Source organism: Panicum virgatum, chromosome 2N (assembly GCF_016808335.1).
Source record: "Panicum virgatum strain AP13 chromosome 2N, P.virgatum_v5, whole genome shotgun sequence".
Taxonomy (NCBI): Eukaryota; Viridiplantae; Streptophyta; class Magnoliopsida; order Poales; family Poaceae; genus Panicum; species Panicum virgatum.
Genome location: NC_053146.1, coordinates 19452358 through 19479818, shown reverse-complemented (window position 1 = coordinate 19479818; position 27461 = coordinate 19452358). Strand labels below are relative to the sequence as shown.

Genomic DNA, 27461 nt, shown 5'->3' with positions numbered 1-27461 from the left:
GGCCCACACTTATTTCTCCATCCGCGCCGCGGCCCATAGAATACAAAACCGTCCGTCTCCTCCGTCTCCCACGACCCGTTAGTTTTGAATTAAATAAAGGACAGCAAGAGTTCGTCGTCGATGCTCGGCCACGCCGTGCGCTCGCGTGCAGCCCACCAGAGCCGCCGCGCTCGTTCGCTGGCGCCGCGTATGCTCTTCCGCGCCACCGCGCTCACCTGCTTGCTCCACGCGGTCGCGTGCTCGCTGCTCGCCGGAGCCGCCGCATGTGTTCGCTGAAGGCGCCGCGGCGCGCGCTCGCCGATCGCCACCGTACTTGCCCGCGCCGCTGCTGCGCGTGCTCACTCTGCACCCCACGCGCTCGCCGGCCACCACCGTGCTTATCCGCGCGCTCGCGTGCAGGCCGCTCGCTGGAGTCGCCGCGTTCGCTCGCCGGAGTCGCCGAATGCGTTCGTCGGAGGTGCTGTCGCTCTGCTGCGCTCGCTCGCCGGTTGGCACCGTGCTCGTCCGTGTCGCCGTTGCAGGCGCTTGCTTTGCTGGCCGTGCGCGCTAACGCCGCTGGCCCGCTCGAGGGCCGCCGCTGGCCGTGCGTTCGATGGCCGTCGCTGGGCTAGTGGGGCTCTGATTGGACGCTGCGTTCTCGTACGTGTGGCACGGAGAGATAGGTGTTGGCCCATCTCTACAAGGGAACGAATAGATGATTGACACGTGTGCGCATAATTTTCGGTGGCATAGAGGTTTTCAAAGTGATTCGCGATGCTAGGAGCAAGAGAGGAAGTTGGTTAACATTGCAGGTTACTATGCCTTTTTGCCAAACAACGTTGGCATGTTGAAGTGTGCGGAGGTGATCCACTGGATTATGATGGCGATGTGATAGGTGTTGACCGTTTGGTACACCTGTAAACAGCCATGACTGGATGTGTTAGGTTGATGTGATTACCACGTGACGTGACAGAAGGATCGAGAGTTGCCCCACTACAAATACTTTTGGCATCCTCATTTTTTTCAGGAAAACATGCTCATTTTTTGCCAAATGATATGATCTCATTTGGAGAAAAGTCAAGCAACATCGAGTGGTGATTTGAGATTTTGAGCGCGTGTGATGGGTAAGGGTATGTGTTTGTTGTATTGTTCGTTACTGTATCAAACGAAAGAAGAAGAGTCGGAAATAAGAGCTCTTCAAACCCCCTCTTGTTGCAATCTATAGAACCTCCTTTAATCAAATCGGAAACTGATAATCTTTTCCACTGAGCTCTTCAAACCCCTCTTGCTGCAACCGTTGGCAACCATAGAAGCAAAAGTTGCATACTTACCATTGCTCTGAGCCCCAACAACATCCTTACTAGTGTTTTTTAGGGAAAAAATCATCAGGAAACTAGTCGAACAAAATAAGAGATAGTGCTTGGCATTGTAATTACTTGTACAAAAGTAGAACTAGTTGAATAGAAAGAAACTACCCAATAGATTGGGAAGGACTTAGTATTTGGCTAGTATTTCCATGTAACCCTGTTCTTCCAGTCTATATAAGGGTGGACAGGGATCCCCTCGAAACAACACAACCTCTAAAGCAATACAAACAATCACACAAGACGTAGGGTATTACACATCTCGTGGCCCGAATCTGTCTAAAGAAATCTGTCTCGGTTCCAGCACTCGGTGATTCTCTACCTACAATCCTACTATTTAGGGTATCCCTGAGCAGACTTGGCGGCTAAAAAAGCGACAGTTGGCGCGCCAGATAGGGGTTTCGGCGAGTTCATCAGCAAATTTGATGGCCAGCTTTACCTCCAACTGCATGGTGCTCGATCGCGGCACCACCTACGTCTTCAGCTTCTGAGTCTGCGTAGCCAATAGCTTGGGAGGTTTTGACAGTCACCTAGCCAACTCCATGGAGCCGGAGGCATCTCCGGCGAGAAAGAGCGACATCGCCAAGTGCTCCAACGATCTCGGCGAGATGCTGTTTCCCGACCTCGCCAAAGAGATCGAGAAAAAACTCGTTCTTAACACGAGTTCCACTCGATCTCCATCCAATTTTGAATCGGAAATTACTCAATCTAAGATTCATTGCGTTCAACCCACTTTCGGACTACTCATTGCATCTTCTGTTTACCGGAGAATATTAAGATCCATGTACTCCATATAGGAGGCAAGCTTGGATCGTGGACACCGATGGCGCCACCGCTGACCGAGATGTATATTCAGATTCAGATGACGCCGAATCTTCCTCGGAGAATAATTTGGTGTGGTTTCGTGGTGGCGACTGCGGAGTTGGTTTCGTTTTGCGGGCGTTTTGCTTTGCACGTGAATTGGGCAGACGGTTGGGTTGGTAAAGTCAAACAAGGCAGAGCAAACAAGCTGGACTTTGTCACAGCAGCGGAGCAGCCCAAGCGTCAAGTACTAGTGAACTAGTGGTGACGACGTCGACAGCGGAAAGCGACAGTACGTCTCAATGTAGAGTGTGCGTGTGTATGACATGCAGGGCCCAGAGGACAATGTAATGCGTGAGTCTGAGTATAACTGAACTGTATGCGGGTGGAAGATCATCTATCAATCAGTAATATTCTCTCCATACTAAAAAAGAATGTCATTTTGGACAGTGGCACGGTTTTCAAAACTTAACTTTGACTTCTTATTTTTATAAAAATATTTATCACAAAATTATATATTTATACTTTTGTGAAAGTATTTTTCAAGACAAATCTATTCATATAGTTTTTGTATTTTGAATCTCAATGACTTGAAAGTTATTCATGATTTATATTTCTAATAGTTAACCCAAACTTTGTCCAAAACGACATTTTTTTTCTTGAACACGCAGGAGAGCTGCGTATCATTGTATTGATAGAAGAAGAAAGGAGTCATCCAAAACGACATTCTTTTCAAGTATGGAGGGAGTATTCAGAATTTCAGGCTCAGAAAGAGAGAGAGAACATCTTCCTCCTATAAGTCAACCATATCGAGATTCAAGATACCCTCGTGATTTCCTGTCTCTCATTTTGGGTCAATGTACTAAAATAGAGCTCTTCAAACCCCCTCTTGTTGCAATCTATAGAACCTCCATTAATCAAATTGGACACTGATAATCTTTTCCGCTGAGCTCTTCATACCCCTCTTGCTGCAACCGTTGGCAACCATAGAAGCAAAAGTTGCATACTCCCTCCGTCCCAAAAAATCATCCTAAAAATTTTAGGACAAATTAACAAGAAGGCAAAATGATCTTGTTTACCCCTATTTATTTTCCATATTTGGCGTCAATTGATTCTTACATGTGCATGCACTTTCTAAATAGAGTAAGGTGACTTGTTTTTTTGGGACAAGTTTTGAATCCTAAAGTGACTTGTATTTTGGGACGGAGGGAGAACTTACCATTGCTCTGAGCCCCAACAACATCCTTACTAGTGTTTTTTAGGAAAAAAAAATCATCAGGAAACTATTGCGCAGCATGGCATCATGAATCGATATGGTGTTTATTTCATATTAATAAGACAGGCATGCGTTCTCCGATTTAATTACACACAATACTGAATCTGGTCCTGTAAATACAACAATTTGCACATATAAATCTTGATTGTTCATAGGCTTGCCACTGGCATTATGTAAAAGGTGGCCCGAGATGTGTAGCAGAGCTTCTTGGTGTCCTTCAGTCTGAACTCGATAGTGGTAACCACAACCGACCTGCCCTTCCTCAGTATCTGCGCTTCAACGTCCACTTCAGACTGCATGAACATGGATAATGGATGTTAGGAACGATTGCTTGATTGCACTCTGACATGATAAAATATCTGAAAATAAGAGGAAAGAACTCAATGGCTTTATATTCATATCATTCATTCACTTGCCTGGATTTTAGAGGTACTTTTAAAAGATCTTTCTACTAGAAGTATTACATTTGAGTTTTAATATCAGTGGAGAGTGGTGAAGCCATGAGATTTTGGGAGTGGCTTTGTAATGCTTGAAAAGAAACTTAAAAACCTTACAGAAAGCACAGGAAAATGAATTATGGCAACAGTTAAGAAACAATTTATATGGTGCCACTCCCGAGTTTATTGAATTGGCAACAATTGATAGCAATTCTATTAGCAGCAACATCAATGGGATCATCATCTACAAGGTTCTCTTGCGGATCAGCAGATAAGATAACTGTACTTGGTTTTCATACTGCTCCAACTATCATGTACTGGACTCAAAACTGAAATTGCATGATTAGGCAAGTTAAATGTAAGGCTACTGAAGTCTTACTGACGTCTAGCATGTTGAAGAACATAGAGTTATGAAGTGGAATCTGGTAGATTTATTCCAAAACAAGGTCCATAATCTAGAGCTAAATGAGCAGCCAAGCTTCAGGGTTCGCTTGATCATATTCCAATTTCCCAACAAGACACAATTGTACAACACAGATTAATATTAAATGAATGAAGAATTACTAGTGACTATCTCAAGTTCTCTAGGACTTTTTCTCAGGTTATATAAATCATAAAGAATCCAAAAGCTTTTAGAGTGTGAAATTTACAACATTCAAATCAAATTTATTAACTTTTGGATCATTTGAGGATAAAACCCTCTTATAATCATTATTAAAGCCAAAATACCTATTAGACCCCCTGTTTCAAAATAGATGTCAACATCAGAATGGATGCGATCGAACTTTAAGAACCTTGAACTCAAATGTTTGGTAGAGGTCCTGCAACAACCAGACCTCACTCAATCAAACAACCCCATTTCTGAAAGCCTGTAAAACGACACACAAACAGCTATTCTTTTACTGACTAAAGAAGCAGTAGCAAGTTTCCCAACCCCGATTCCCCATGGTATCACAAGCTGCAAAGAAATAACCTACTCAACAGACGCGGAGGTCGAAATTGTTGGGAAACCAAAATACATCGTGGTGCCGAGGATTTAATTAGAAGCTCACATCAAGGCGCGCGGCGGCGAGGTACGCGGTGCTGAGCTCACCGAGGAACATCTCCTTGTCCCCGGCGGCGGCCCGCGCGCACGCCATCCCGACGGCCTCGGCCAAGGCCGCCACCGCGCCGCCGTGGAGCGTGTTGTACCCGTTCTGCACGCACAGCCCAGGCGAGAGCGCTAGGTAGGTAAGAAGCAGCAGCAGCAGAGCAGAAGACAGAAATTTCAACGAGGCGCTCAGTAGCAGTAGTAGCAGGCGCTCACGGTCACGGCGGGCGAGACGGCGATGGTGCAGGAGACCCGCGGGCCCGGGGAGGTGGAGACGGCGGCGGAGGAGAGGATGGCGCGGACGAGCGCGGAGTAGGCATCGGGCTGGTCGGCCGCGGCCGGGAGGCGCGCGCCGGCGCCTAGGGCGCGGATGAACGCTAGTGCCACCGCCTGGGAGTCCGCCGGCGACAGCTTCTGCTTGGGCTCCCCCTCCGCCATCTACTCCCCCGCCTGCGCTGCTCGCTTTTTTTGGTGCTCCGGCTGGGGTCGCTGGCTGAGGTCGGGGCGACCGGGCGAGTCCTTCTTATTAATCGCGAGGGGTTGGGGTCGGTGAACATGCGAGTTAATTAATAAATGAGAGATGATGTTGGTGTTGGCCACCCACCGGAAATCGGGTGGCGGTGTGAGCTGGAGGAGGGAAAAAACTTGGACTTATTCGGTTATATGAAGTTTATTTTAGACCGGAACAATAATATACTAATAGATATAATAAAAGATTCATAATAGGTACGATAATATATCAAAATTTATTTTGAGTCAAAATTAATCCTAGTCTCATGATAGTATAACGAGAGATCAATCCATAAGTCACGAAATCCATCCTATGCCGTGTTTAGATCCAAAATCTCAAAATCCAATTTTTTTGTAAATCGTCTGCACGGTGTACTAAATATAGTTGAAAAATAAATCGTATTACATAAATGGACGGTAAATCGCGAGACGAATCTAATGAGCCTAATTAGGGCATGATTAGACACAAAATTGGTACAGTAAATCTACAGTAAACGTGTGCTAATGATGGATTAATTAGACCCATTAGATTCGTCTCGTAGTTTACAGACGAGATCTATAATTAATTTTGTGATTAGTCTACATTTAATACTTCAAATGTTGAAATATTCTCTTCCAAAATCCAAAATTCCAAAATAAACTAAACACACTCCTAGTATCCTATTGTATCTATTTTATTGTAATTAATTTTAGGTTAGAATAAGTTTTAATTTTTTATTTTGCCTATCATGAATCTTTTGGTATATCTATTACTTCTTATCGGACAAATAAATCGTATATGTGTGACAATCCAAGTTTTATGGGCTAAAATTATCCAGTTAAAAATATAGCTTTTGTTTTTATTTAAAAATTTAAACCTAGCAAGGGGTAATTTTGTAATTTTAGAAAAGTGCAAAGTTCCTTTTTACAAAACGCAAAAAATTTCAAATTTCATGAGAGGTTAAAATGCATATTTTGTTTTTCAATTTTACCCTCATGAAAAGACATATTTATGTCTAGTGTTGCTCTTGCAATTTTAAAACTTAAGTGTTGTTCTTTTGAGATTTGTCGGATTTTAAAATAATTTCAAATTCTTTGATCTAGTGAATTTTTGCCCAACATCAAAGTTGTAGGTCTTGAAAAACTGAGAAACTTTTATTTTGGACACTTTTTCATTTGAGCCCTAAAATAGTGGGAATTTTAGGTATACAGGAAACCCCCTAGCTTTTTCACCTTTTACAACTAGGTCCACCCACTGTATCTCTTCTTCCTCCTCTCTGTCCAAAACAGGGGCGCCGCCGATCTACCCCGCCGCCGTCGTTCCCACCCCTAGGAACGCTGCGCCGCCTCGGAGCGCCGCCTTGACCGCCTCCACCATCGTGAGCCAAGCATCCCGCCGCCTCTTATCCTCTCTGCTGCCTGCTCGAGCGCGCGCCGCGCCGCCGCTCGCGCCACGACTGCCGCCCGCCCGTGGTTAAGCGTCGCCGCCGTCGATTCTCGCCCACAGCCTTGCCGAACCCATCCCTTGAGCCCTCTCTCTTGCTTTCTGGCTATAAATAGCCGGCCTTGCTTCTTTTCTCAGGCATACACCCCACCGCCGCCCGCCATTGCTTCCTGAGCTTTGAGCTCGCCGTGGACCTGCCCCTTCGTCCCTTCTCCGCTCAACCCGAGGCTCTGAATCGAGTCCCCTAGATCTTCTGGTGCTCCCTGCCCCGACCATCACCCCTCCCCCTCGCTAGAACCACCCTGACGGCAATCAATACCGCCGCCGCTCGCCGGCCACCGGCGGAGCCACCTCTCCTCCCTCCCACTGCCCAAATCGAGCACCCTTTTAGCTTCACCTCTTTCCAGTGAAGCTTCCCAGCCCGATTTTCCCCTCCATGCCTCACCGGAGCGCCGCCTCCGCTAGCGCAGCTCGCCGTCGGCCGCCTCCGAGCACCTCCCTGTGCCCCAAGACCACCCACAGGTGCACACGGACCTCCTCTAGCTCCTCCACCTCGGGCCCCTCGCCGCCGGCGACCCGAGCCACCGGAATCCGGCCGGCTAGCGCCACCGGAGCTCCTCCCCTGTTTTGGGCTGGCCAGGGACCCGATTGCAATATTAATTTGTTTTTTAGGGGCATTTCTGTAAGAAGTTCAAGTCCTTTTCTTGTGAACTTTGAAAAATCCTAGAAAATAGTAGAAAAATAAGAAAAATGTGAAATTAATTTTGTTGTGTTCCTCTTGCTTAGCTCTATGACTTAGACTACTAAAGTTTGTATGAAACTTTATATTGAGTGCTTTAGTTTAATTATTAAAAATGAGTGTTTTATTTTTATCTCTTGAACCATAGCTATATTGGACTTCATCTTTGAACCATGTAACCTATGTGCTATGCATGTTCTTGTGTAAAAATTGTGGCCCTAATACCTGATTTTTGCTTGTTATTTCATGTGTTTTATTTATTTCTAGCTTATGCACTTGTTGAATTTATTAAAATACGATTTTATTAATTTTTTAGGGTCATTCTTTTAGCACGAGATCTACTGATCATAAATAGTTAATAATAGTTTTTGGAATAATTTCTTTATATTTTTTAATTTGAGTTTTAAGGATAATTCATGCTAGTGTTGTTTTTATAAGCTCCATGTTTAGGCTTTATTAATATGCATGGTCTCTCTTTTTGGATTTTGAATTGATGTTTTAAAACCCTAGTTGTTGAATTTTCTTTTGAATTCAAATTATAGATTTGAATTCAACCTACCTCATGATTCTAGAACTACCCTTACTCTCTTTTCAAACCATGTTTCTTAGTGTAGCTAGTTTTGCTATTTTATGGAGTTCCTTGTGTTTACTTTTACTCCATAAATGACTGCCCAGTAAATAGAAAATGTAATGGTTGTTTTCCTAACTTGAGTTTTGTTTAAAACCAACTTTTTAGTGAAGGAAAGCTATACTCAAGCACTTCACTAATTTCAACTACTGCATTGCAAATAGAAATAATATCGCTAGTCGACGGAACGTTCGAACTCATCCAGGAACCAGACGGGATATTTCTGAAGTCCAGACCAACATTACAGAATTAACCGAAGTCTCGAACTTCGATTCGGAAGAATCAAGATCTACTAACTCTATAGACGTCACTAAAGGCAAGCCCCGGTGCATAATCTTATTATTTTAAATTATGCAACTATTATTATTTATTTGTGCATTTAAATTATTGGAGTTGAATGAAAACTCTAGATGCATAATTCTAGATACCTATTGATTGAACACTAGAACTGAGTCCGTTTAGATGCTATGCTAATAGGATCGGTAAAAGTCGAGTGATTTCCTGTCACTCGCGAGCTTTATATGAGTTGATTGTTTACTTTCTTGCAATCACTATAAGGACCATGGACTGATTTGGTCATCATCTTAATCGGAAGTCCGTTTGTGTTGATAAATTGTTAAGGCTGCAGTGTGTAGTAGCGGTGGTTAAGCGTTTGAAAGTATTAGCCACATGCCGTAAATATGGTACACGGTAAACCTAGTAACTCCTCGGCTCGACAAGTGGACAAACTGTCTGTGTTTACCGCCAAGGCTGCTCAGGGATACCCTTAGCAGTAGTGTTTGTAGGTAGGGATCGACGGCTCTGGAACTCAATGGTGCAAGGAACACAAAGATTTAGACAGGTTCGGGCCACGAGTTGCGTAATACCCTACGTCCTGTGTGGTGGTTTGTATTGCCTTAGGTGTAGATGTGTTTCGAGGGGATCCCTGCCCGCCCTTATATATCCGGGGAGATAGGGTTACATGGAAAGTCCTAGCTGAGTACAGTTGAAGTCCTTCTACAACACGATCGGGTAGTTTCCTTGTACTGCAGCTAGTTCTACGCCTATTCGGGTAGTTACAAAAGAGGTAAGGTACATCCATGAGCTATCCCTTACTCTAGAATATTCTATGTCTGTAAGCAGTCCCACTGCCCCGGGTCTGACAAGCCCCCGAGCTCTTCGTAGCCGAGTCCTGCAGGCGTCGAGTACTTGGCTGGGCGTCTTCGAGTTCTTCGAGTAGCCAGAACATCCTTCTGGTTACTTCTGACTCTTTCTTCAGATATGTCGAGTAGTCCTTCAAGTACTTCTGTTTGCTTCGAGGTTGTGAGGTGCTGAAGCCCCGAAATCTTGATCATATATGGTGCGCGAAGTACTCGCGCTCCATATGGAGTAGCCCCCTAGACTTAGGTTGAATCGTAGAATCAGGCTGAGGGTCACTTCAGTCTTTTTCTTCTTCTTTATTTTTCAAAAAAATTGAAAAATAAATCTCTGATATATATATATATATATATATATATATATATATATATATATATATATTCTGCAGCCCTCGAGTCTTGAATTTAAATCCCTCTATTTAGATTTAAGAATCAATGTAAACTCGTGGCAAAAACTAAAAACTTCCCTGAGAAGGAAAGAATCCGTTGGTATCCCAAATATTCACAAAATTGCCCCTGAAGACCGCATAAAGCCGGTTGAAAACTTCCAAGGGTTTCACCCCTTGAACTCCTGGCCGCCGTCAAACTCAGATTTCACATTTGCCTCTTCTCAGTCATAATCCAAAAGCCCCTCTCGTAGCCCCCGAGCCAAAACTCGTGACTTTGAGATGGCTCCCAAGAAGAACAAATCCAAAGTTGATGAAGGAACTGTCGCCAATCCCGCCGTCGTCGGGGGATGTGAATTGGTACTCCGCCCTGAGAACCGAGGTGAGTACTTGGTTTATGAACCATCAAGTCAAGGAGCCGAATGGAAGAAATTCTGGTTCCATGTTGGGAACTTTGAATCCCCTCTTCTAGAAAGGACTGCTGGTACCCTCCAAGTCCAGGAGAGCTGGTCGAGTAGAGAACCTGGTGGCAAGCAAGTTCAAGCCATTCTTCGTGCGATTGCCATTATTAAGAAAAAAAGAGTCACTGGAGATCATGTGGTCTTCTCATTTATCAGTCTCCGGACGCAGCCTCTCCAGCTATGAAAGCACCCTACCTTTAGATATGAAGGTACACAGGATCCCACTAGGATGTCTTGAGAACCAGTGGCGCAGTCTGAAGTAATAAAGAGATGCTGCAAAGTACTCGATAACTTCGACAAGTCTTTGACGCTTCCAACACTCTTCTCGGCACAAAATCCTCCCGAGAATGCCTGGGTACATGCTTTGGATACCGTGTCTAGTACTTGTAGTTAACCAGTTTTGATCTTCTGACTAAGTATTGGCTTCTTTCTGCAGAAGAATTATAAATCCTGGTATTGTATGCCTCCGACTTCTGCAAATGTTGATTCTGACGACAGCAAGATACAGAAGGTGGCTTCTCGGATCAATGTTGCAGAGGAAAGTTCCTCGTCTCAATGCCGGCAAGTAAGTATATAATATTTTGTTGATTGTATCCCATTTGCCTCAGCTTTCTTATTCAGAATCTTGCTTGGCTAGGGTCCAACATCTTTCGGCGCATGAAAAAGATCAAATCCAAGACTTTCGCAATTGGGTGTCGAGTGGTTCAGAAGAAACTAGTCGATCAGCCCCCGATTCTCCTGTAATTGGGTTGATCGAGACCCCGGCTGCCAGTTTCCCGACTGCAGACACAGTTGAGAAACCGAGCGAACCAAGCCCTGAAACATCTGATACTCCCGCGGCTGCTGAAGGAGTTTCCAAAGCTGGTGGATCTAAAAGTAGTGGAGCAGAAAGGTCAAAAGGTCCTTCCGTTCGACTGGTACCATTCCAGTCTATGCCTCAGTCAGCCCAAGAAGAGCTGGGAAAGGAACTATTTGATGATCCACTATTATCTCTAGACAATATGAAGAAACTTGCAGATTTTATGCAATGGAGCTTTAAATTCACCAAGGTGAGTCTTCTGCCATTACTCATCTTTGTCGAGTAGTTGTTGATGTCTGACCAGATTCGCCTTGTATATCTCAGGATGTAGCCAATCGATCTTTCTTGAAGTCTCATGCTTTATATAAGACTGTAGACAATCGGAAGATCTTAGAGGAGCAAAAGATCATGATTGCCAAATGACTGGATGAAGCTCTTGCTGCTCGGAATAAACTTTATGAAGCCAGTCAGCAGCATCATCTAGAGATTTGTACCATGAAGCGCCAGATTAAAGACCTTGAGGAAGAAAGATCAAAGCTTCAAGAAGAAAATTCCAGGCTTTTGAAGCAATTGCAGACTGCTCAAGCCTGTAAGCACTCGATCTTGTGTCCTGATTTTGCTTTGTCATATCAATATCTGAGATATCTTCCCATCAGATTCTCTGGAAGACCATACTCGACTAATAGCAGCAGCTCAAGCTCTTGTGGATGTGATTGATACTGAAGAAGAGTCGTCAAGTAGCAAGTCCTTGGTGGAGCGTTTGGAAGAAGCTCCCCAGAAAATTTTTGACATTAAGACGGCTACTTCCAAGAATTATCTAACCCACATGATAGGAGTTGTCAAGCCATACTTGCCTCAATTTAATTTAGCTCCGATAGCTAAAGGAATAGCTCCCAGTTGCTCTGATGAGAAATTCCATAGGATAAGTATGAACTAGTCGATCAATCGAGTAGAATACCCGCATGGAGTAATCCTTAAAGTTAATCAGTTAGAATGAGTCCCGTTTGGACTATCCAAATAGAAAAAACTTATAAAGATACCCATAAACTACTCGATCAGGCGAGTAGTGTATCCTTACCAAGGACTGGAGTAATCCGTAAGACAAAACTGTTAAATACGAACCCCGTCGGGTTGCCCAAGATGTAAATGTCATAGGGATATCCAAGGCTTACTCGTGCAAGGCGAGTAAGGTGTCCTTTAACCAAGGACTAGAGTAATCTTTAAGGCAAAACTGTTAGGTACGAACCCCGTCGGGTTGTCCAAGATGTAAATGCCAGAAAGATATCCAAAACTTACTCAAGCAAGGCGAGTAAGGTGTCTAACTTGTAGACTAGAGTAACTACTAAGATTGACCTATTAGGGCGAACCCCGTCGGGTTGCCCAAGATGGACAAAATGTAGTAGTATCCATAACGTACTCGAGCGAGCGAGTAGTTTTGCATTGACAGCAATGCTGGAGTTCCTCATAGTTGACCTGTTAGGATGAACTCCGTCGAGTTATCCAAGATGGACAACTAGTAAAGGTATCCATTCATCTTCTCAAGCTAGGCGAGTAGGTTGTGCCCATTAAGGGAATGAGTACGGCTTGTGTAGTTGTTCTGATGGAAAACTGTGTAAGCTTATCCCGGACTGGTGATGCTTTCAGACTGTCTCATTGCCATCGGCATCAGTGATTCTGTTTGAACCTGGTCTTGTAACCTTAGTTACGATGAAGGGACCTTCCCATCTGGAATTTAACTTGTGCAATCCTGTCTCATCCTGAATCCGGCGAAGTACTAGATCTCCAATGTTGAAAGATCTTTGCTGGACGTTGCGGTCATGATAGCGTCTGACTCCTTGAAGATATCTAGCCGATTGAGTTAAGGCGTTGACTCTGGCCTCTTCGACTGAATCTAACTCCAGTTGTCGAGCTTCATCTGCTTCTCCTTCTTGATAGGCTTCTACTATTGGGGATCTCCACATGATATCCGCGGGTAGTATAGCCTCTGACCCATAGGTAAGGAAGAAAGGAGATTGTCCAGTTGCTTTGCTAGGCTGGGTTCGTAGCCCCCAGACTACATGAGGTAGTTCTTGAATCCACTTGCCGCCTTTCTTGGTGTTGGCGTCGTAGAGTCTTTTCTTCAAGCCGTCGAGTACTAGACCATTGATGCGCTCAACTTGACCGTTTGCCTGAGGATGAGCCACGGAAGCCTATTTAACCTCGATGCAGGAGTTGTCACAGAAATCCCAAAAAGATTGTGACGTGAAGTTGCAGCCAAGATCTGTAATAATGGTGTGAGGAAAACCAAACCAATGGATAATGTCAGAGATGAAGTCCACTGCTCTATCTGATGAGATCTTAACAATGGGCTTGTACTCGATTCACTTGGTGAACTTGTCGACTGCTATCAGCACATGATTGAATCCTCCTGGAGCGACGGTTAATGGTCTGATCATGTCCAAGCTCCAACAGGCGAACGACCATGATGGAGGGATTGTTATCAAGTTGTGTGCTGGGACGTGAGTCTTCTGACCAAAGAATTGGCAGCCAGGACACCGTCTGACCAGGTCTTCTGCATTCGGGAAAGCTGTTGGCCAGAAGAATCCTGACCTATACGCCTTGCCGACTAGTGTCCTTGATGCAGTGTGGTTGCCGCAAACTCCTTTGTGTATTTCTTGGAGGACGTCTTTACCTTCTTCAAGGCCAACACACTTCATAAGGATGCATGAAGCAGAGCACTTGTATAGGTTGTCGCCAACGAGGAAGAAACCCTTGCTGCGCCTGGTGATGCAGGCAGCTTCAGCGCTTTTAGGATCAACATGTGGTGGAAGCTTGAATTCCTTGATGAAATCAATAAACTGAGTTCGCCAATCTTCATCAATCATCAGCACTTCTCTGACTGTGGCCGGGGCCTCCGTGTCAGTGGTTTGTTGGCTTTATTCCTTGACTGATGGGTGGTGAAGTTCATGGACAAAAACTCCTGGTGGAATAGCTGCTCGAGTGGACCCAAGTTTGGAGAGGACATCGGCTCCCACGTTGTTGTTACGATCGACGTGGTGGATTTCCAATCCTGAGAACTTGTTTTCGAGCTTTCTGATTTTTGCAACGTATGCATCCATTGTATCCTTGTTGACGTCCCATTCTTTATTGACTTGTTGGACGACGAGTAGAGAATCGCCGTAGACAAGTAGTCGCTTGATGCCGAGAGATACTGCTAGTCGAAGGCTGTATAGCAATGCCTCGTATTCAGCTTCATTGTTGGAGACATTGAACAAGATTTGGAACACATACTTCAATTGTTCTCCCTTGGGGGAGAAGAACAAAACTCCTGCGCCGCCTCCATCGATCTTGAGTGAGCCATCGAAGTACATCACCCAATGCTCTAGAATGCTCTGAGGTGCTGGAATTTGATTTTCCCGCCATTCAGCCAAGAAGTCAACTAGTGCCTGTGACTTGATTGCTGTTCTTGGCTTGAAGTTGATTTCCAAAGCTCCCAGATCAACTGCCCACTTTGATATTCGTCCAGTGGCATCCCGATTGTGGAGTATGTCCCCCAATGGGAAGTCAGTTATGACTACGATCTTGTATTCGTCGAAGTAATGCCGGAGCTTCCTGGAGGTGATTAGAATTCCATACAGAAGTTTCTGAATTGATGGATATCTAACCTTTGATTCAGAGAGTACTTCGCTGATGAAGTAGATCGGTCTCTAAACACTGTAAGCGTGGCCTTCCTCTGGGCGTTCGACTACTATTGCCGTACTGACTATATGGGTAGTCGCAGCAATGTAGAGGAGTAATTCCTCACCGGGTAGTGGAGCTGTTAGAATCGGCGGTGACTGGAGATGTTGCTTGAGGTTCTCGAGTGCTTCCGTGGCTTCTGTAGTCCACTCGAATTTATCTTGTCACTTTAGGAGTTTGAAGAAGGGTGATCCCCGTTCGCCAAGCCTGGACATGAATCGATTCAAGGCAGTCATGCAGCCTCTAAGCTTCTGGACGTCCTTGATGGTAGCTGGGGCGTCCATGGCCATGATGGCATTGATCTTCTCTGGGTTAGCTTCGATTCCTCGGTTGCTGACGATGAATCCGAGTAGTTTTCCAGAGGGTACACCAAAGACGCACTTGGTTGGGTTGAGCTTCCAGCGGAATTTTTGGAGGCTGTTGAAGGTCTCTTCCAGGTCAGTAATGAATTGATCCTGGGCCTTCGTTTTGACGACGACGTCGTCAACATAAGCTTTAACATTGCGATGTATCTGGTCAGAGAAGCACAACTGTATCATGCGCTGGTAAGTAGCGCCAGCGTTCTTCAACCCGAAGGACATGGTCTTGTAGGTGTATGCCCCGTAAGGGGTGATGAAGGCCATCTTGATTTGGTCTTCTTCTTTTAGGGCGATCTGATGATATCCTGAGTAGCAGTCGAGGAAGGATAATAGGACACATCCTATCGTCGAGTCGATTACTTGATCAATACGTGGTAGCCCGAAAGGATCCTTTGGGCAATGCTTGTTTAGATCAGTGTAGTCGACACACATCCTCCACTCGTTGTTGTTCTTCTCCTGGACGAGAACAGGGTTGGCCAACCAATCAGGGTGGTAGACTTCCTTGATGAATCCAGCTGCGAGTAGTTTTGCCAGCTCTTTCTTGATGGCTTCTCGCTTGTCCGGTGAGAACCGCTGTAACAGTTGCTTTTTTGGTGTTGCTTTAGGGTCAACCTTCAAGGCATGCTCGATCAACTCCTTGGGCACTCCTGGCATATCCGCTGGTTTCCACGCGAATACGTCTCGGTTGGCCCTAAGAAAGTTGACGAGCTCGAGTTCCTATTTGTCACCCAATCCTGCTCCGATGATGGCTGTTTTGGAGTCATCTCCCTCTTGTAACTGGATAGTCTTAGTGCCCACACCATTGGTTGGTTTAACCGATGATTGGCTTGGCTTCTTGGAAGGCATCAACTCCTTGAGTCAGAGTTCTTTAGCAGCGGCAAGTATTTCGCTGACAGAGCTAGGAACCTGGATAGTAGAAGCATGATCTATTGCTTCCTTGTCGCACTCGAAGAACTTGAGGAGGTCTCCCCGTAGTGAAAGGACTCCTGTGTTGCCTGGCATCTTGAGGAGCAGGTAGACATAGTGCGACACTGGCATGAACTTGGCTAGTGCAGGTCTTCCCAAGATAGCATGATAAGAGGACTCGAAGTCGGCTACTTTGAATTTGATGTACTCTGTCCGGAAGTTCTATTCTGTACCAAATGTGACTGGAAGGGTAACCGAGCCAATTGGAGTAGAGGAATTTCCGGGGATGATGCCGTAGAACGGAGCCTTGCTTGGAGTAAGCATACTCATATAGTTGAGGCCCATCTTTACCAGTGTGCTTGCAAAGATCAGGTTGAGCCCACTTCCGCCGTCGATGAGTACTCGAGTAAGCTTGGAGCCCTGAACGACTATATCGAGTACTAGCGGGAACTTTCTAGGTTTAGAGAAGCTGGTCCACTGATCTTCCCTAGAGAAGGTAATGGGCTTCTGGATTGCTGGTTCGACTGAGAGGATTTCTCTGAGTAGGAGCTTCTGAGCTCGCTTGGAGAAGCTAGAATCTCCTCCAAATATGACGTTGACGGCGTTTTGCTGCTGTTGGAAACCATCACAGTCTTTCTTGTCGTCTTTGTCATCTTTGTCTTGTTCTTTCTTTGGAGCAGTTGCAGGTGCCGACTAGAAGGATTTGCACAGGATCGTACATTCCCACATCGAGTGGTTGCTCTTGGGGTGGATTGGACATCTTTTGTTGTGAAGTATCTTGTCAAACTGGTCCTGCGGTTTGTCGCCCTTCTTACCACGCGGTGTGCGATCCATAGTGCCGACAGTGTCATCAGGCTTACGCTTACGCGTAGGATCCCGCTAGTTGCTGGGCCCTCCATGGTCGTTGTGGCACTTCCCGTTGTTGTCGTTGTTCCGACGGGGAAAGCGACTGCATTCTTGCTCCTCTTCATCTGCCCAGCGCTGCATCATGTCATGTAGATCTACCACCAGTTTGGGCCGATTACGCCCAAAGTCGCGGTATAGTGACTGGACAGTGATGCCGCTCCGGAAGTAGTCGATGACATCGTCATCGGCGACGTTGGGGATGGTGGCTCTTGTGTCGAAGAAGCACTTGACATTGGATCTGATTGGCTCGCCTTGCTCCTGCTTGATCATGGATAGGGCGTGACGAGTAGCTACTCGGTGTAGCGACCCTTGGAAGTTGTCGACGAACGCCTTCTTGAGGTCCTCCCACGAGTGGATTGACTCGCGCGCCAAGCTTTCGAGCCACGTGAGGGGTGCGGGCTCCAGGGCCATCGGGAGGTAGAGGACCTTGGTGTTGGTGTCTCCTATTGCAACACTAATAGCGGTCGAGTATAAATGTAACCATTGAGTAGGGTCTTGCTTACCTTCGTACTTTTGGACATTCGTAGGCTTGAAATCCTTCGGGTACTCGATGTTGTCGAAAGCCTTGCTCAGGGCTTGGAACCGGTCGGAGTTGTCTGCAGGTTGGGCTCTGCGTCTTGCGTTGATGATGTCCCGTGCGTCCACAATGGAATCAACTACCTCTTCCCTGTTGTTCCGACGGTTGTTGTTGTTGCGGTTTGGCTGAGGGCCAGGAGCTTGATTTGCTTGTGGTTGTCCACCTCTGGGGCGATGACTACTTGCAGCTTCTTGATCCTCTTGGTTTCTTCGGTTCTGCTGTTCCTGCTGCTGTTGACGCTGGTTGCCTCCGGGGGTACGGCTTGATTTTCGAGAAAAAAATCTCACATGCATGGAGTACTAAACGAAGTTTATTTGCAAAACCTTTTCACGGATGGGTGTAATTTTTCACGACGAATCTAATGATAGTAATTAATCGATGATTGACTACAGTGATGCTAAAGTAACCATCATCTAACCGTTCGGTCAAAGGCCTCATTAGATTCATCTCGCGAAGTAGCGCAGGGTTGTGGAGTTAGTTTTGTAAATTGCCTTTATTTAGTACCTCTAATTATTAGTCAAAATTTTTGTGCTACTTGTGCTACTTCAAACCAAACAGGCCCTAATAAGCACTACGGATGGTAACTTGAACTTTATAGCACTAAAGTCTAATTTTTTCAGAATGCGATCCTATTGTGTTTAGTTCGTGAAAAAGTTTGGGTTTTGGTACTATAACACATTTTGTTGTTACTTGACAAATAATATCTAATTATGAACTAATTATGCTTAAAAGATTCATCTCTAGCTAATCAGTTAGACTATATAATTAATTATTTTTTTCAACTGTATTTAATGCTCCATGCATGTGTCCAAAAATTTGATCACGTACCGTGAAGTGAGGACAAGGGGTTCTGTTTCTCGAGTTTTTCAACATCGTTTTTGGTGAGATTTATGACTCATTCCAACTCGGGATTCTGGGGCATCGTCATGAGTCATAGGGTTGCTTCTGTCATTGCGGCGATCGGTGTTCTGAAGATGGGATCTGCAGCATTGTTGAATTCGTTGTTGAGTTTGCGTGGCGGGAGATGAGCACGTTCGGCCGCACGAGTCATGCACACTTCTTTGCGTTGATTCCTTTCCCTGCGGGCTGTACGAGTGACTTCGTCTTCATTAGCTGGAGCGTCTTGGGTCAGGTTGTCTGCTGAGATCTGATACAAGGCTTCATTTGGATCATGGTGGCTTGGAGCACCTCCGGGCTGGATGATTACCGGAACCAAACGCTCGTGAGAGAAGCTTTCCAGGTCTGATTCAGCTAGGACAGTTCCACCGGAGCCAGTTTCCATCTCGGTTTCGAGGGGAGTGCCGTGTGATTTGCCAAATGGTGTGCTCGTGCCTGTGTGGTTGAGCAAGGAAGGGAGATATCCATCTTGTCACAATTAAGGACCGAGTTGGTGTGTCATCTCACCTAACTCTACTATGGTGCAAACCACTCGACCGTTGAATGGGCAACGGCTTAGCATAAACCCCACTAGTTAGTCTGATAGCCATCAGGAGAGCTGAGAGCAACGGGTGATCAAGGAGAAGGGATTAGCTCTGTGTGACTTATGCCCCGGTTAAAACCTCTGTGATAGGTCAATGACCCCTTGATGGATCCCGTGATGGCTAGTTAGGTCTAGCTAAGTGGGTAATGGCTTTGTTGGGATCTGCACCAACACTAAGGTGATCGAGTTGCGGTACCCCGATTGTGGGTAAAATTGCACACCTCTGCAGAGTTAAAATCTATTCGAATAGCCGTGCCCACGGTACTGGGCGAGTTACGGTGTGGTCACATAACTAGTGTTTCTTCTGGGAATGGATGGGTTGGTGTGAGTTATTTTAGAAAAGTGTCCGGCAGTTGTGTCGTGTGCTACGGCGGATGAGGAGACCGGTAGCAGTTTAAAACTTGGATCCCTTGTGGGTCAACACTACGTGTTCCTTGGTACAAGAAAACTTGTTTTGAAAATCCTTTCTTTCAAATAAACCCCTGCATCAAAATTAGCTTTCCACAAATAAAACCCTAGCCTCATCCTTGATTTACCCTGTGCATTATATTCTGTTGAACCCCCCCCCCCCCCGCCCCCCTGTGGGTGTGGTTGGACTTGCTGAGTACGTTTGTACTCACCCCCATTCTTAATTTTTACAGAGGAAGATCCAGACTTCGTTCCCGAAGACGTTGAGTAGAGGTTCTGTCCTGAACCCAACCTTGTCTGTGGATAGGGTCACCCGCAGGAAGTTCCGTATGATGCAAGACTCTGATGACCCCCTCTTTGTAGTTAATATCGTTGTGTGGGTGTTAGTTGTTATCCTCGTGATAGTGGCGATTCACTGCCCACTTCCGCGTAGAGTTGTACGGTGATGTACCATCTGATGTAATAAATGTGTTTTCAGCCTCCTGGGATTGATATTGTATCACTTTTAAGTCTTCTCTCATGAGGGAACGCTTCAGGTGGTATTAGAGCCGTAGGTTGGTCGTAGGACGTGACCCCTTGGATCGAGACCCTTTTTCCAACCCCTTCCACATTAGGACCATCTATCCCTTTGTACCCAAGTATTTGTGCAAAGCTTGTTCACCCTATCTTTGATTTTCAGATGGCTGAGGAAGGATGGACCCAGGGCATTTGCCAAGCTGCACCTGGCTTCCCCAGCCTCTTGATCAATGCCCTGGAAAGTCTTGGCATTACGGAACGTCCAAGGTACTACAACAGAGAGTACGAGCACCATTGTACCCTCCGCTGCAGGGTGATCCTGGTCATCGCCAGAAGTGACCGCTACCCCTACATCCAGCCATGGCGAGTGACCGCCACGTGGTTTAGGCACCAAGACACATATCCCTTGGCCGTCAGGAAGGAGCTCCGTTATCTATGCCGGATTTTTGAAAGACACCTCGCCCCCACACTAATGAGGTTCTTCTCGCCGGCCATCAGAACCCTAGTTTGGGAAGCATGCACGAGAAGTCTGGAATGGCGCCGCCATGAAGAAGACCCCTTGTACCAAGTGGCTACTTACCTAGCCTCCTTGCATCAGCTCTTTGACGAGCAAGATAATATTCTGAGGGAGCAGACCCATCGAGCCGAGCAAGCAGAGCTCGCGGTAAGACTGCAACAGATCCGGGCAGCCCAAGCCGAGGCAAGAGCCGCAGCCGCGGTCAGCAGCGAAGCGGTTGCTCAGGAGAGCCTCAGGCAAGCCCGAGACCGGCGTATGCAAGAATGGACCAGAAGTGGAACCCCAGTCCCGGCAATTGGAGAAGACCATATTCTACTCGGGACGCCCGTCATAGGATGGGGACCACTCTTGAGAACCCCACAAGCCCCACCCGAGAACCTTGAATGGTCTACTGCCGCCGTTGAAAGAGAAGCTGCTACGCAACCCATGGAAAATGGAAACCTAGAGGACGGCGAGCAAGGACTACTCGCACACTCCGCCCCAGAAGAAGGCTCGCCCCGCAAGTAGAATGCCCGATGCCATCCTAGTGTTGTACCCTCCCAGCCCCTTCGTCTTAAGTTGTACCCTTAAGTGTGATCCTGTACCCGGACGTGTAGTACGTGTTTTAGCATTGTCCCCGTGTTGTACCCTCCCTTGCAGTAATAAAGTTGTTTGTGCTTGTTTGCTATGTTTGTGTGCTTGTTGTTAGTTTGTGTGCTTCTCGGCGGAAGGTAGATTTGTCATTTTCAAAAATACAAATTAAACAACTTAAACATCACGTAATATTAATCCCAATCTCACAAAGACTATCCAATCTACAGATGGCTTCCCGAAGCGGTACGAGGGCCTCCCGCAACCGGACCCCTGCAGCCGCTGATGCATGAGTACAGCCTAATGGATAGAACCCTCCTCAGGAAGAACAGGAAGTGAGCAAGAACAGAGGAGAAAATCAAGGTGAAGTGCCACTGCCGCCACCACCACCCCTCGGGGACCTGGCACAGATAATACACAACCAAACCCTCATACTGGAAACACTGGCCAATGCTCTAGTAAACAAGCGGCCACGAGAGCAGACCATGAACGACAAGCTGACAGCTTTTCTGAGGACCAAGCCGCCTACCTTTGCCGGATCCAGCAACCACTTGGATGCAGACAACTGGCTGCGTGTGATCCAAAGGAAACTCGAGCCGTTCGAATGCCAGGATCGAGACAAAGTTCTTCTGGCAGCCCACCAACTCACCGGGACTGCCTTAGCCTGGGGGGAGAATTACTGTGCCACTGCCGAAGATGCCTCCACCATCACTTGGAAGGAATTTGTGAAGGAGTTCCGTCGCTATCATATCCCCTCGGCCACCATGAAGTGCAAGGCGGATGAGTTCCGCGCACTGCAGCAAGGAAGCATGTCGGTGGAAGAGTACACCCATCAGTTCATGGAATTGGCCCGATTTGCACCAGAGGAAGTGGACGATGATGAAAAGAAGCAGGACATGTTCAAGAAGGGATTAAACCCAGAACTCCGGACCCTGCTTACCCCTCAGATCTACCCGGACTTCAACACTCTGATGAACAAGGTCATTCTCACAGAAAGGACCAACGCGGAAGAAAGAAAGGATAACAAGCGCAAGTTCCTAGAAAGCAAGGCCTGCCAGCTGGACCGCTTTCAGAAACCAAGGAATTCCAGCTATATGGCACCAAGATATCAGGCCCCAATGCAGTATAAGACCCAGTCTCAGGTGACAGGCCCACATGCCTCTAACACACAGTTCAGGAGCCAGAACACCATGAAGGCCCTGCAGAGCAATGCAAGCCAGGTCACCACCAACAGCAGCAATGCTAAGGCTTGTTTCAACTGCCGAGAGACAGGACATTTCATTGCCAACTGCCTATATGCCAAGAACAAGCCTGCTACATCAGCCTTCTCCAACACGGTGAATGGACCAAGACCAGTTCTGTCAGGTGCCAACCGAGTGCCCATCCGCAACAACAGCAACACCAACAACAACAGTTTGCAGATGAGGTAGCCCCAGCAGTCATTTGGACGAGCCCGCGTCAACCACATCAATGCGCAGGAGGCTCAAGGAGCTCAGGGCGTAGTGCTCGGTGAGTACCTAGTCAGCTTAGCTCTTGCAACAGTATTATTTGATTCTGGAGCATCACACTCGTTCATATCCTCAAATATACCTACAGTACTACTAAAAACACCCCTATTAACCCGGACGCCTGGAGGTGACATCAAGTGTCAACTAGGTTGTCTACGGGTAAGGATCAATTTAAGTGGGGTAGAATTTCTAGCAGACCTAGTAGTACTTAAGTCTAAGGGAATAGACGTGATCCTTGGAATGGACTGGTTAAGCCAACACAATGGTCTCATAGGTTGTACTAATAAAGTGGTACACCTAACGAACCCAGAAGGAGTACGAGTGACCTGCCATACTCGGGGAAGTGGATCTGACCCAATGGTGTGTAGCATGGAAGCCAAGTCTTTGGAAGAAGTCCCGGTAGTAAACGAATACCCAGATGTTTTTCCTGAAGAACTTCCCGGAATGCCACCAGATAGGGATATAGAGTTTGTCATCGATCTTGTCCCTGGAGCTTCTCCTATAAGCCAAGAGACCTTATAGGATGGCAGCCTCTGAATTGGCAGAACTAAAGAAGCAACTGGAAGAACTACAACGAATTGGCTTCACCAGGCCAAGCTCGTCGCCTTGGAGAGCCAAAGTCCTATTTGTCAAGAAGAAGGATGGGAGTATGAGGTTGTGTGTAGATTACCGGGCGCTGAATGAAGTTACCATCAAGAATAAGTACCCCCCTCCCCAGGATTGATGACCTTTTCGATCAACTAAAAGGAGCCAAGTACTTCTCCAAAATTGATCTGAGGTCAGGATATTTTCAGCTCAAGATTAGAGAAAGTGACATTCCAAAAACAGCTTTTGTCACCCGTTACGGGCAGTTCGAGTTTACGGTGATGTCTTTCATGAATCTCATGAACAAGCAGTTTAAAACTTGGATCCTTTGTGTAAGATCAACCCCACTCCGCTACTAAAGATTTGTTTTAAGAAAAACCCTGTTTCAAAATAAATCCATGCATAAAAATTAGCTTTCCGCATATTAAACCCTAACCTTATCCTTAATTTATCCTATGCATATATTCTGGTTATACCCCCCCTCACTGGGTGTGGTTGGACTTACTGAGTACGTTTGTACTCACCCTTACTTTATTTTTACAGAGGAAGATCCAGACTTTATTCCCGAGGACGTTGAGTAGGGTTTCCGTTCTGCACCCAACCTTGCCTGTGGATAGGGTCACCCGTAAGAAGCTTCGTTTGGCGCAAGACTCTGATGACCTCTTCGTGGTTCATGTTCTTGTTTGGGTTTTAGTTGTTGTCCTCGCGATAGTGACGCTTCATTGCCCATTACCGCGTAGAGTTTTTCGGTGATGTACCATCTAATATAATAAATGTGTTATCAGCCTTCTGGGACTGATATTTGTATCACATTTGAGTCACCTCTTATGAGGAGACACTTCACTATATAGGCCCTGTTTAGATCCATAAAGTCAAAATGCAAATTTTTTGTAAATCGCTTGCATGGTGTACTAAATGTAGTCAAAAAAATAAATCGCATTACACAAATGGACTGTAAATCGCGAGACGAATCTAATGAGCCTAATTAGGATGTGATTAGACACTAAATTGCTACAGTAATGCTACAATAAACATATTCTAATGATGGGTTAATTAAGCTCATTAGATTCGTCGCATAGTTTACATACGAGATCTGTAAATAGTTTTGTGATTAATATACATTTAATACTTCAAATGTTAAAGATGCTTCTCCAAAAATCCAAAATATAAAGTGATCTAAACAGAGCCATAACCGAATAAGATCTTAAGAAGTCCGCCAATGCCTCGACGAGAGAGAAGGAAGAGCGAAGACTGAAGAGGCAGGCCGGAGGCTGGCTGGGCCTGGCCGCCTGGGCCAGCTACTGTGCAGGTGTTTTTCTTTTTTTATTAAGTTTACCATTTAAGTTAACTCTTTTTTATAAAGTATATGTAGGTTATATGCTCAAATAAACCATAGGATGCACTTTTGAATTGCAAGTAAGTGACAAAAAGCAACAAAAACTGAAAAAAAAATATCTCCAAGCCAGTTTGGTTAGGGACCCCTTTCTGTTATTTGAGCTGACAGAGCAGCCATTTGTTCCTCGGTAGTTCGTACCGGTGTACCCACACAAGTCATTTCCCAGTTATTATCCATTCTATTCATCTCTTGCAAGACTGGCATGCTATTTCACAAGCAAATATTCTAGGCACGACGGGCACCCCGGATGCTCGGACCTGATGCATGGGCTAATTTTAAGTCTAAAAGTTAATCCATTAGATGGTTCAAACAGTTGAACTAAACTTTAAACTGAAATTGAATTAAAATTTAGTTTTATTCCAACTAAAGTTTAGTTCATTAGTCCACCTAGTTCCAAGAAGTTAAGTTTCACCTACTCATTTAGGTTTCCACCTACAGTTCAGCCTATAAATCCAAACATGTACGGACTAAAGTTTAGTTGTTGTGCCTACATGTACAGTGAGAGTTTGTTTGCTTTTTTGCCGTTCGCAGGTTGGTTTAGCACAAATCAGGGGTTATGAGGACTGAATGACTGAATGAATTTTAGTTGGGATAGAATTAAACTTTAATCCACATTTTGGTCCATCTATTTAGATCACCTAATTGACTAAACTTAAGATCCTAAACTTTAGGCTTAAAGTTAAAGTTTAGTTCATTGATGCCTTAGTCATTTCTATCGTAATTTTGTTTTCTCAGTATGGATCAACCAATCGCTGCAAACTATCATGGAGCTAGATCTTTGAACTACCGCAAGAAATTGCATCAACGAACATAGCACTGTCTGTGAAGATCGACTCGATCCTGCACAGCGAGTGCTGGATGGCGACAGAAGAAACAATTGGTAAACAGAATCTGCATATCAGGGTGTTCGAGAGTTTCTCGAGAAAGCTCACGTTGACTCGCGCGGCGGCGAGGTACGCGGTGCTGAGCTCGCCGAGGAACATCTCCTTATCCCCCGCTGCGGCGCGTGCGCATGCCAACCCGACGGTCTCCGCCACGGCCGCCACAGCGCCGCCGTCGAGCGTGTTGTACTGGTTCTGCACCCACCGCGCCGGGCCGCCGGCCCGGAGGTAATCAGGACTCGGGAGAGAGAGAGACAGAAGTAGGGCGCTCACCGCGACGCCGGGGGAGATGGTGAGGGTGCAGGAGACACGCGATGAGGAGACGGTGGCAGAGGAGACGATGGCGCGGACGAGCGCGACGTAGGCGTCGGCGCGCTCGGCCGAGGCCGGGAGGGGCACGTCCACGCCCAGGCCGTGGAAGAAGTGCAGCGTCCGCACCCGGGACTCCGCCGGCGACAACCGCTGCGGATTAACCGGCGGTGGCGACGGCATCTGTCACATACCTGTTTTGCTGGCTGCTTGCCGGCGGCTGCGGTCCGACTCGGGATCAGGGTTAACCAAACCGGTGGAACCGGTCCGGTTTGACCGGTAACAAACCGGTCCGGCCCGATTTCGGTTTGGGCCGGTATCAAACCGGCCCAAATTCAAAATTCAAATTTGAATTCAAAAAAATGAAAAATTCCCAAAAAAATTCTAAAAATACTTTAAGATGCGATGAATCTAATAGTGTCAAATTTTCTTAAAAATTCGTTCATTTAATATAGTTTGCTGAAATTTGAAGTTAAATCAAAAAAGAAAAAGAAAAAAACGGACGGCCGCCCGCGGCGCGCGGTTAGCCGAGTGCGCCGGTAAGCCGGGCCGGTAGCGGATCTACCGGCCCTGACCGGTTAGCCGCCTGGGAAGCTTGGTTTACCGGCCCGGAGAGGCGGTAAACCGGCTACGAGCGGCGGTAAGCCGCGTCCAGGTAAGTTTTTCTCCCCTATGATTTAGAGTATTAGATGATTTGTTTTAGGATTTAGGTGTATTTAGAATATAGGTAAGATTTATTTGTATTAGATGATTTTTTACACTATGTAGTAGGATTTTAGGTGTATGACTAGGGTTTAGGTAGATTTGATTTAGGTATATTAGATAATTTTTGACACTATGACTTAGGAGTTAGATTATTAGATGATATGTTTTTGTTGTCCATGTATGCAGGTAGACAATGGCAGACAGAGATAGAGATATTGTATGGGAACACGGTGAAAATCTTTATCCCGGATGGCGATGCAACTATTGTCGTACGCAGAAAGGAGGATGTGGTACGACTAGATTGAAACAACATTTGGCTGGGCGCGGGGCGGAGGTGGTCTAGCAGGAATGTGCCACCTGATGTGCGGGATTTCTTTCAGCGTGACATTGATAGGGCACAGAAGGCAACTTCTGACCGGGCTCGAGAGAGGTTGAGACGGGAGAAGTCTGCAGCGGAGGGAAACTATCCCGGTGATGAAGAAGATGAGTAGGCTCAGGTGAAGCGTGCCATCGATCTATCGAGAGCGGAAGCAGAGTTCCGACGGGGAGTGGAACAGAGAGAAGGTGCATACAAGCGTGGATGGGGTAGTGGTTCGACGAGGGGGAATGCTATGCAGAGGATGTTTCGAAGGACCACTTCGTAGAGGTAGAGTCCTGTGGTGGAGGATTATAACTTGGCAGCTGGTGGGAGAAGAGGAATGACGCAACCAAGGATTGATACAGGCTCCTGGACGCAGAAGGGTAAGAATGCAAAAGAAACTATTGATAAAGATTGGTCAAATTTTTTCCATATTGCAGGAGTACCTGGAAGACAGGCTGACAGTCCATACTTTGTCAGCACGGTTAGGGAGACACAGAAGTGGGGTAAATTTTTTTTCATTGGAATGACACCTATGAGCTTACATTCTTATATCTCATGATTTTGATATAGTTGCAGGTGAAGGTATCGCATCACCCACTGGACGGGATATTAATGGCAAGTACCTTGATCAGAACGAGCAAGACTTGAAGACGAGGTAAGTAAAGTTTCAGAAAGACTGGCCCTTATTTAGCGTCACGTTGATGTGTGATTCATGGACTGGCCCGACGAGG

At 46.1% G+C, this 27461-nt stretch overlaps 1 protein-coding gene across 3 annotated transcripts; it reads right to left on the bottom strand.

Moving 5' to 3' along the window:
• Nucleotides 1-3442: 3442 nt before the first annotated feature.
• LOC120659954 lies at nt 3443-25890 on the bottom strand. 3 transcript variants are annotated; one of them, XM_039938250.1, is made up of 3 exons: nt 25629-25887; nt 25407-25550; nt 3443-3713 (listed from the first exon to the last, which is right to left on the bottom strand). In XM_039938250.1, exons 1-3 carry the CDS (start codon nt 25845-25847, stop codon nt 3570-3572), a joined length of 507 nt encoding a protein of 168 aa, XP_039794184.1. In that variant the 5' UTR covers nt 25848-25887; the 3' UTR covers nt 3443-3569. The 3 variants fall into 3 exon arrangements, with proteins under 3 accessions (XP_039794184.1, XP_039794183.1, XP_039794182.1); XM_039938249.1 differs by lacking the exons at nt 25407-25550; nt 25629-25887 and adding exons at nt 4910-5053; nt 5164-5489; XM_039938248.1 differs by having other exon boundaries at nt 25407-25890.
• Between the last annotated feature and the right edge of the window lie 1571 nt (nt 25891-27461).

Coding starts and splice junctions, on each gene's coding strand:
- LOC120659954 (XM_039938248.1), bottom strand. CDS start 25,847: ATGCCGTCGCCACCGCCGGTTAATCCGCAGCGGTTGTCGCCGGCGGAG. Junction 3,714..25,406: donor TCGCCGCCGCGCGAGTCAAC/GTGAGCTTTCTC, acceptor ATGTTCATGCAG/TCTGAAGTGGACGTTGAAGC.